The following is a 10,339-nucleotide window of genomic DNA, read 5'->3' on the forward strand; positions in this document are numbered from 1 at the left end:
ACTGAACTCAGTGAACCAATGACTTGCTCTAAAGTAGAATCACATGTTCATTCCTGCCACTCCAGAACTGTGGAAAGAAGGCCTTGTGACTCCCTCTTTCCACACATCAGCCTCACATGTATCACGCCACTCTTAATAATGTAGCAAAGTTGCTTTGCACATGTTCTGGGGCGTTTTGCTGTTGCATCGCCAGTTGTGGTGTGGAGATGCAGAGGTATGAGCTTGGCCAGAAGAAGCCAAATGCCAGGTAGTATGTCTGTGCACATAAAGTGCACTCAAATCACAGTCCACTTATTGTGTCCTTGTGGGGTTTTCAAGGCAAGAGACATTCAGAGACTCTACCAAAAAATTAGTGACAGTAGATTTTCTGGTTAATAATGGAGGGGACGAGCAGATCATGAGGTCAGAGGTAGGGATGAAATTAAGGCTGATTCTGCACTTACTTTTCCCTCTGTTGTTTTACCAAACCCATGTTGGAACAGAAAAGGTGCAGCTCAAAACCACATTCAAATACCCCGGGGCAATGCCGTACTGACTGCAAAGTCACCCCTGAATGGCCATAAATCTATGCAGAAGGTACAATAAAATCTGATGATCAAAAAAGTGAAAGCGGCATGCATTGTAGAGGGTACCATAAAATCGGATGATCAAAGGATGTGAAAGCAGCATGCAATGCAGAGGGGAATTTCTATTCCAGCATGGGTTTGGCATAAGAACGGAGGAAAAAGCTAATGCAGAATTGCCCTAAGAAAAAGTGTATTAAATGCCCAGCAGCTGTCAGATGCTGACCCGAACTGCAAAACTAACGAATGTCCAATGTAAGGCATCCACGAAATAGTCACACATCCAGAGATCAGTCAGGGAATATTCACTATCAAAATCAACCAAAGAAACTGTGAATGAAATCTGAGTCCTGTCAGCAGACAAGGTCAGGAAGCCTTCCAAATGGCACTTTCAAGATTCATGGTGACTCTGGGCATTTTCCACATATAACATCCATGTGCATGTTCTTGCATGCTGCCTAGTTGAGAATGTTCCCAAATGGAGACAAATATTGAAAAAGACTCCTTGCTCAATTAAATATATATATTCACATAAACAAAAGTGTTATAGCTGCTTTTCAGACATCGAACAAAAGAGCTTTCTTGATTCAAGATATTTTGTCATTCAAGAGTCCTGTCAGCAGACAAGGTCAGGAAGTCTTCCAAATGGCACTTTCAAGATGCATGGTGACTCTGGGCATTTCCCACATATAACATCCATGTGCATATGACCCTCCCCCACTCCCCCCCAACATCGGGAGGTCAAACTTGCACTGTGATGCTATATAGATTTTATGCTTCTGTATGAGCACTGCAACCCTAGAGTCGGATTCGACTGGCTTTCAAGCAAGGGAATCTTTACCTTTTACTATATATCTGTTGCTTTAAGACATGTATTTTATCTATACGTTTAGACTAATGAATTGTTTTTATGCAAAATGTTGTACACCGCTCTGAGCCCTCTCTGCAGGGACAGTGGTATAAAAGTTTGATTAATTAATTAATAATCCTCACAACAACTACATTGTGGGGTACTTTAGTCTAAGAGGGTGAATGATGGGGCCAAAATCACCCACCCAACTTAATGGGTAGAGCAGTGAATTGCACCTGGGTCTCCTAGATCCTAGTATGACATGCTAATTACTACACCACAGTGGACAATCTGGTTTGAAATTCTCCACTCAACCATGGTAGCTTTACCAACCTCCAGGTGGTGGCTGGAGATTTCCTGGGATTACAACTGATAGCCAGACAGCAGGAACCAGTTCCCCTGGAGGAAATGGCTGCTTTGGAGGGTGGACTCTATGGCATTATACCATGCTGAGGCCCCTCCCCTCCCCAACCCCCACCTTCCTCAGGCTCCACCCCAAAGTTTCCAGGTATTTCCCAACCCAGAGCTGGCAGCCCTAACCATGAAACTTGCTAAATGTTTTTGGATCAGTCATTCTTGGCCAATCTAATCTGCCTCACGAGGTTCTTGTGAAAAGAAAATAGAGCAAGCTATGTACACTGCCCTGAGTTTCAAGAAGGAGGAGGAGGAGGAGGAGGAGAGTTGGATTTATACTTCACCCTTCACTTGGTGTCTCAGAGCGGCTTACACTCTCCTTCCCTTCCTCTCCCCACAATAGACACCCTGTGAGGTAGGTGGGGCTGAGAGATCTCTGAGAGAACTGCCCTTCAGAGAACACCTCTGAGAGAACGGTGACTGGCCCAAGGTCACCCAGCTGGCTGCATGCGGAGGAATGGGGATGGGTATCAAACCTGGTTCTCCAGATTAGAGTCCGCCACTCTTAACCACTACACCAAACTGGCTCCCATGACATCCCATAACATGAGATGCATCAGGGCTTCCATATTTGACAAACTCGGGGTCTATGCAACCCACAGACTTACAAATAATATTTAAAAGTACATTTCATCAGCAGGGCTGCTGTCCTGAGCTTCACAGCCTGGGCCCTCAACCAGCAATGGGGGGGGGGGGATAAAAAATATACTAGCTGGCACTTCCATCAACACAGGCTGGCCCATTGGGTCAGATCCTTCTGACGTTTTCCAGTGGTAAACGAGGTGCCCCTTTTGACTACCCCAAAGGCTAAGCCAAGAATAGTGTGACCAAACACTATGTGGAATAGGGGCTTTATTGAGAAGGGGAATTGGGCAAGATCAAGAGAAAAGTTGGCAGAATCCAACCCAGCCTGAAACAAACCACAGCAACTAAACCAATGTCTTGGGGTGAGCACAAACTGGCTCATGAACTAAAGTTTGTGACAAATTTTGGCTGGTTTGTGATTCACACACTGAAGTTTCCGGCAGGTCTACCAGTACAAATGTTTGACAAACTTTTGAGCAGTTTGTGGAGGTTCATGCCAGTTCATGAATGGATACATTTCCAAAGTCTGCTCAAACAAAATGCTTACCAAACTTCAAAGCAACTGGGTGGGGGGCAGAATTCTCCAGCCTTGGAAATACTCTTGTCAGTTTCAAACTAGTCTTGTCAATCTGTGCTTTAAGAGCAGTCCTTTGAAGCTTGCAGTGCCATGGTGGCACTGGGTTCAGCTGGACATTCTGTACACTGAACTGGTTGTGCTGGGTTTGAAAAAACCGTGCCCTTTAGTTTGTACTGTGGGGATTTTCTGGTTTGACATTAGTCCCCTTTTACTTGTATTGCTACCATGGTACTGGGTTCTGCTGGGCAATCTGTACACTGAATTGGTTGTGTTAGGCTTGCAAAAAAACCTTACTTGGATTGTAATTCACACTAGTACATTGTGAGATTCCTGCTGCCCCCCCCCTTGTTTGGAAAGTGATTCTGTGCTTCTCGTCAGTGTATTGCTACCATGGTACTGGGTTCTGCTGGGCAATCTGTACACTGAATTGGTTGTGTTAGGCTTGCAAAAAACCCTGACTTGGATTGTAATTCACACTAGTACATTGTGCTGGTTTTGTTGGGCTCCCCCCCTTGCTTGGAAAGTGATTCTGTGCTTCTCGTCAGTTCTGCTGAGCTGGCATTGCCACAATGGCACTGGGTTCTGCTGGGCACTGTTACATTGCACTGTTTCTGCTGGGGCCCCCACCACCACTACCTTCAGTTTCTACTGCAGAGATTCTCTGGCATGACCTTAGTCTTGTTGAGTTTGCACAGCCACAGTGGCACTGGTTCTGCTGAGCCTGCACAAATTCCCCCCAGTTTCAGCTTCTGCTGCAGATATTCTCTGGGACTTTGATTCTGTTTTCCTGGACTTCCATTGCCCTTGCTTTTTCACTGGTTTCCCTCCTCCATTGGAAACAATGGAAACAATGGAGGATGGGGGCATCTTCTTTGGGAGGGGCTGTAACTCAGACCTGTAAATTCAATCATGCCCCCACCACCACTACCTTCAGTTTCTACTGCAGAGATTCTCTGGCATGACCTTAGTCTTGTTGAGTTTGCACAGCCACAGTGGCACTGGTTCTGCTGAGCCTGCACAAATTCCCCCCAGTTTCAGTTTCTGCTGCAGATATTCTCTGGGACTTTGATTCTGTTTTCCTGGACTTCCATTGCCCTTGCTTTTTCACTGGTTTCCCTCCTCCATTGGAAACAATGGAAACAATGGAGGATGGGGGCATCTTCTTTGGGAGGGGCTGTAACTCAGACCTGTAAATTCAATCATCACCAAACTTGGAGGACAGGTAGAGGAAAGTTGGTTAGAGATCCCCTGCAAGTTTGGTGTCTCTAGCATGCCAAGGTGTGGGTGTGTTCCACTGCATCACCAACCGAACACATTCGTTTAGCTTCTAAAAGTTTGTGATGGTTTGTGGTTCACAAACCAGGCACACCACGAACCACGAACCACAAACCAAACCACATTTCCCTGGTTTGTGCCCATCCCTCACAATGTCTACCATGTACCACCTGCCCATAGAAAAAGAGTAGGTTTTATACCCCACTTCTCTCTATTTTAAGATTTATCAAAGCAGCTTATAATCACCTTCCCTCTCCACACAAAGGAATCTTGTGAGGTAGGTTGGACTGAGAGAGTTCTAAGAGGACTGTGAAGAAGAAAGAGGTCATGGTGGAAATTACTGTTCATCCAGTGGCAGTCTACAGCCAGCAGAAGCCCCTGTAGATCAGGACCAGAATCTACTGTTTTTATTCAAGTGTATTTTTGTATTTTAGGGTTGCCAGTCTCCAGGTGAGGTCTGGAGATCCCCCACTATTACAACTGATCGCCACTCTATTTGTGTGAGTTGGTTTAGTCTCATGGAATGGAATCCTTGCTTGTTACTTCTGTTTGTTAGTTAGGGTTAGGGTTAGTGACTGCTTTGGAAGGTGAACTCTGTGGCATTATACCCCACTGAAATTCCTCCCCCCCCCCAAGATCTGCAGGTATTTCCCAACCCAGAGCTGACAATCATAATGTATTTCCAACATGCATAATTACTTGAGTAGAAGAGTTTGTGTTTCCTGTACAAGGCTTAATTTCTTGACCATACAATGTGTACCTGAACTGTAAGACATCAGTAGCTCAACTCAAATTCTTGAGTTATCTGTTCTGTACACAGGTTATCTCCTATTATCTGAATATGGCAGGCAACACTATGGATAATATTGTGATCTTTGGTGACCCTGTTACGTGAGGATGGTGTTGCCAGGTGGCAAGAGATTTGTAAAAACATGCAGGAGGTGAGCGTCTTAAATTAACTGAGTGCTTTCTGAGAACTGTATCAGACACTCCCCAATGGCATGCCGGGATTCATTCTCAGAAACTATAATTTATTATTTCAAAAGCTGGCAACCTTGCATGGGAAATGCAAAAATTACTTTTGGTGGTGTGAATGAAAAGGTGTACTCGTAACAAATTACTGGAGATATCATTCAAGGGCAGAACCCAGAAGGCCACTCTTGGAATAATTTATTTATTTCCAGTGACCTATATTTTCTCTTGAAGCAATCTGTGAAAATTTTAGACAGCTTTTATCAGATCGTTCATTTCATGATGTTATACTGTTTTCTTTGCATTGTTTTTACATTTTTGTAGTCCACCCCATGTCTCAGCCTGAAAGGCAGACTACAAATGAAGTGTGTACATTAAAAAAAAAAAAATCCCTACTGAACTGCGCTTAGTTTTGGAGAAGAACCAGACCATGTCTTACAATGGCCTCTTACCAATTTGTTATAAAGTAAAAGAATGGACTCCACAACATTCTTTTGTACAAAAAAAACTTATTTATAGTTTTACATTCTGTTTATAAAGAAAAAAAATACAATATACCAAAAGTTTTATTTCAATAAATAACATTTTTTGTTGTTATACTTGGCAAAAGTTTGGAGGAGAAAAGTTAAATTAATTAAGACATTGCTGGATTAAATGGACTCAAGTCTGAGTCCACTGCACACGAAACCTTACACCTTGAACAAAACTTTGTTGGCCTTCAAGGTGCCACTAGACTCAAACTTTGATTTGCTGCTTCAGACCAACATGGCTACCCACCTGAATCGAAATAGACTCAAGTTATTTTGGAGTGGGGATGGGGAAGAATTTGAGCTGTGTTTGAATGATGCAAGAGACAGCAGTTAATTCTGACTGGGCACCGACAGTTTAGTTACATTCTCATGTGTCCCTTGCATGGACAACTTCCTCAGAGGTGTGTTTGTGTAAAGTGTCATCAAGTCGCAGCTGAGTTGTGATGACCCTAGAGGGCTCAGAAGTTCCCCAGAGACGTTCAGAGGTGGTCTGCCATTGGCTAGGGTTGCCAGGTCCCTCCTGGCCATTGGCAGGGGATTGGGGGGAACTTACCTGCAGAAAGACAAAGGCCCAGGCCTCTGGCAGGCATCACACAGGAAGTGATGTCATCACACCAGCAATGTCCAGGCAATGCTCTAGTATTTGGGCAAAAACTCTATGGTAAAACTGGTTTCTACCATGGAGTTTTTGCCCGAATACCAGAGCATTGCCTGGACATTGCTGGTGTGATGATGTCACGTCACTTCCTGTGCGACACTAGCCAGAGGCTTGGGCCTTTCTCTTCTCCTGATCAGTGGTTGGGGAGGCAGGGCCTGTGAGTGGGGGACTCCCGCTTCTGCCAGTGTGTCTAACAACCCTACCATTGCCTGTCTCTGAATAGCAACCCTGGACTTCCTTGGTGGTCTCCCATTCAAATACCGACCAGTGCCAATCCCGCTTAGCTTCCAAGATCTGATAATGTTGGACTAGCCTGGGCCTTCCAGGTCAGGGCATCTTTAATGGATCCGGTTCAAATTTACCGTGATGTTCAAATTCAGGTGCTTCAAAAAATTGCAGTTCCTTTAAGCCACACAAAGCAGGATTTTAAATGAGGATTAAACAGAGGTTTAAGCTGCAATTCTAAAGACACGTTCCTGAGAGTAAGCCCCACCGAATGACATAGGACTTACTGCTGAGTAGGCCTGTTCAGGCATGCTCCCTTGAATGTCCAGCTTGTGGGGAATAAACAACTCCTGTTCACTAAGGTGCCTGCATTGCCATTCAGCAATGGAAATGCAGCGGGATCAACTTCTGGGCACTAGTGAAAGAGGGAGGTGGAAGGAGCGAGGAGCACACAGGAGCACAAAAACAGACCGGGCATGGGCCCCATCAGAGTTTAATTGCAACTTGCGGTCATCACGTAGGGGCTGAAAGGATGAATCTTCTTTTAAAAGAAACTGGGGGTGTGAAGGAAATATGGGGCTTGCATTCCACAAACTTTCCATGAACTGTAAACAAAATCCTGGCTTGAACACAGTTTTTTTTTAAGAAGAAGAAGAAGAAGAAGAAGAAGAAGAAGAAGAAGAAGAAGAAGAAGAAGAAGAAGAAGAAGAAGAAGAAGAAGAAGAAGAAGAAGAAGAAGAAGAAGAAGTTTTAGCGACAGATAAACTCGGAGGCAAATTTGGCCTTGGAGAAAGGATCTGAATATAAAAAACTATTTTTTTCCCCAGCATTAGGAAGTTGGGATCCTGTACAGAAATCAGCTACCTGGAACCATCACTTATTTGTCTTGGGGGAAGGAGGTGAACGTTGAATCAACTTTTTTGGGGGGGGAGTGGGTGGGTAAAAGTGTTGTTACTTTTAGTCTAGTAAGAGGCTGAGTGGGATCTAGCCATCTTTTCCATCTTTGGACCTGCACGGACAAAAGCCGTGTGTGATGAAGGCAGTAGCAAGGAAGAGATCTGTGCACAATTCAGTGAAAAAGCTGGCCAGATCTAACCCATTGGATTGTTGTCTCCAAGCTAAATGGAATTCTGTCCCCCCCCCCCCAAATCATGAAGCCATGTAGTTCTAAAAAGTATGTCATTTGCTTTCTAATAACTGTCAGAAGAGGAATCCTGTGCCCCTCAAAATCCTGCTATGCTAATTAGGAATGCCACATTACCTCCACCCCACCCCACCCTACCCCCAGCAGTGCTCCTGTACCACTAACAGCAGAAGTTCCACAAATGAAGCTTTCCTCTCACCTCCCTGCCTGGGAAAACTTCATCCATTTAATGTCTGACTGTTTTTAAAGGAAGAGGGGTGCAACGGGGGTGGGAGTGGGGAGTGGCAATGCTAATTCTGCTAACACAGCTAGATGAAATAGCGGGCCTTGTCACATGGGAACCTCTCTTTGGAACAAAATACGGACACCAGTCTTGTAAATCCCTGATAAAGAGACGCTGCTTGAAATGGGAGCCAGACTTCTGGTCAAGTTTCAGTTGCGCGGGAGGTCTCTCCCAGTCTTCACCTCACATTTGCTGCCACAGTTGAGAATTTCATCTGTGAACCGTTCCGAACAAACCCTTTGCCTCTTCAGCCAGACAGCAGCTGTTGGGGAGAGATGTGCTGGTGAGTCCTTCAAGGAAACAATCTCTTCCGTACGCACACCTGCTTCCATGCTCCGGGGGTACCTGATCCTCGCTTCGGAGGCAGATGGGTGCAAGTTGCAAGTGCTTTCCCAGTCACATCACCGGAGGCCTCCCCATGGCATCTTGGTGTTGTGACTGGTGGTACCAAGGTCCAAAGCTGTTGATATAGCTGCTGGGAGGGAGAGGGGTTCCTTTGCATGCCATGGGGATGTCCCAGAGCGGTGGTATGTTGGGAGAACATGGGGACAATGAGGAGGAGCTGTGGAGATGGTCTTCTTGGATGCTGGAGCCCTGCTTCATGATCTTTTTGAACTTGGAGCGCTTGTTCTGGAACCAGATCTTTACCTGCAATAACCAAGAAGATGGAGGCAGGTCAGAAGAGAGACAAACGTTGCATAGAATTGAAATGCAGTTGGTTTGGGAGGAGGGGAAACCAAAATAATGCTCCTAACCTGGATTTGTTGGCCAAATATATATAAATATATAAATGTGCAGACACACTTCGTCAGATACAGACACACGAAAACTTATACCAAGAATTAAACTTTGTTGGTCTTAAATGTGCCACTGGACTCAAACTTTGTTCTGTTGATTCAGACCAATTTGGCTATCCACCTTAACAAAAAACCAGTTATGTTGAATTTAGGCGTTCTAGATTGGGAAGGTTGAGGAGTCACTGGGGAAAAACAAATGTTGAAGGCAGCAGGAAAAGAGGAAGACCAGCTATGAGATGGATTGACTCCCTAAAGGAAGCCACGACCCTCAGTCTACAAGACCCAAGCAGGGCTGTTAATGACAGGACATTTTGGAGGTCATTAATTCATAGGGCCGCCATAAATTGGAAATGGCTTGATGACACTGCACACACACACACTCTCTCTCACACACACACAGAGACTGGGAAGGTACTGAATTTGCAAGCTGGAACTAAGATGTTATTGCACTAAACACTAAAAGGGAAATTATTTGGAAATACTCCAAAGGTCAAAAAGATGAATTCTGAACTTCGGTCAAGAAAAGGACTGGGTCCTGACTGCTGTTTCTACAGGCACAAGTTCTTCCACTCCTGGAGCATGATTTTCCTGACTTCCCCCTCCTGTGGGAGCACAAAATGACTCCTGAAATCCTTCTCCTGGGAGACAGGGGACTCCCAGAAAGAGGATCTGAGAGGGATATTTTGGATTGCCATGGGAAGGCAAGAAAATGTGCTCCAGGGGCAGAAGCACCCGCACCTACAGAAGCTGGGATCCAATCCATAGTTGCCAACTTGAATTTGCTTGCGTGTGTGTGTGTGTGTGTGTGTGTGTGTGTGTGAGTTACATTGAATTTAGGACAAAGTTTGAGTCCATTGGCACCTTCAAGACCAACAAAGTTTTATTCAAGGTATAAGCTTCTTCAGATACAGTGAAGCAGAATTTCCTCCACCATTACATATAGAAAGAGGAGGGGGGGGTTAGTTGCCAGGAAGGAGTCCTAGCCTGAAAAAGATACTGAATATGCAAGTTGGGATGAAAGCAGTGGTGGTGGAAAGTGCCACCAAGTCACAGCTGATTTATGGAGACCCCATAGGGTTTCCAAGGTAAGAGATGTTCAGAGGTAGTTTACCATCGCCTGCCTCCTGTTGTGACCCTGGAGTCTGCACTTCCTTGGTGGTCTCCCATCCAAGTACTAACCTCACTTAGTTTCTGAGATCTGAGGCGATCAGGCTAGCCTGGGCCATGCAGGTCAGGGCTGGGATTAAGGTCTAGGGTGTGAATTCTGAACTTTGGCCAGACTCCATCTATAGGGGATGTTAATTTCGGCTGCAGTTTGTGTGAAGTTGCAGCCCTTGGGAAAAGCCAGCATGAAGGAGTGAAGAGCTACCCTAGATTGCGCCAGAGGTCATTCCGGGGGGGATCGCGGGGGATCGCAGTTCCCCCGGGTGAGGTACGGGGGGGGGGGCACATGACGAAGCCCCACC

General features: G+C 45.4%; 1 protein-coding gene across 1 annotated transcript in view; it reads right to left on the minus strand.

Moving 5' to 3' along the window:
- Positions 1 to 7,945: 7,945 nt before the first annotated feature.
- DLX4 (distal-less homeobox 4) overlaps positions 7,946 to 10,339 on the minus strand; it is a 42,750-nt gene continuing 40,356 nt past the window's right edge. The window contains exon 3 of the mRNA XM_015413678.1: positions 7,946 to 8,724. Within this exon, the coding sequence (XP_015269164.1) occupies positions 8,473 to 8,724 (252 nt within the window). The 3' untranslated portion in view covers positions 7,946 to 8,472. The remainder of the gene's footprint in view (positions 8,725 to 10,339) is intronic.

Source organism: Gekko japonicus, unplaced genomic scaffold (genome assembly GCF_001447785.1).
Source record: "Gekko japonicus isolate JY-2015 unplaced genomic scaffold, Gekko_japonicus_V1.1 scaffold544, whole genome shotgun sequence".
Classification (NCBI taxonomy): domain Eukaryota; kingdom Metazoa; phylum Chordata; class Lepidosauria; order Squamata; family Gekkonidae; genus Gekko; species Gekko japonicus.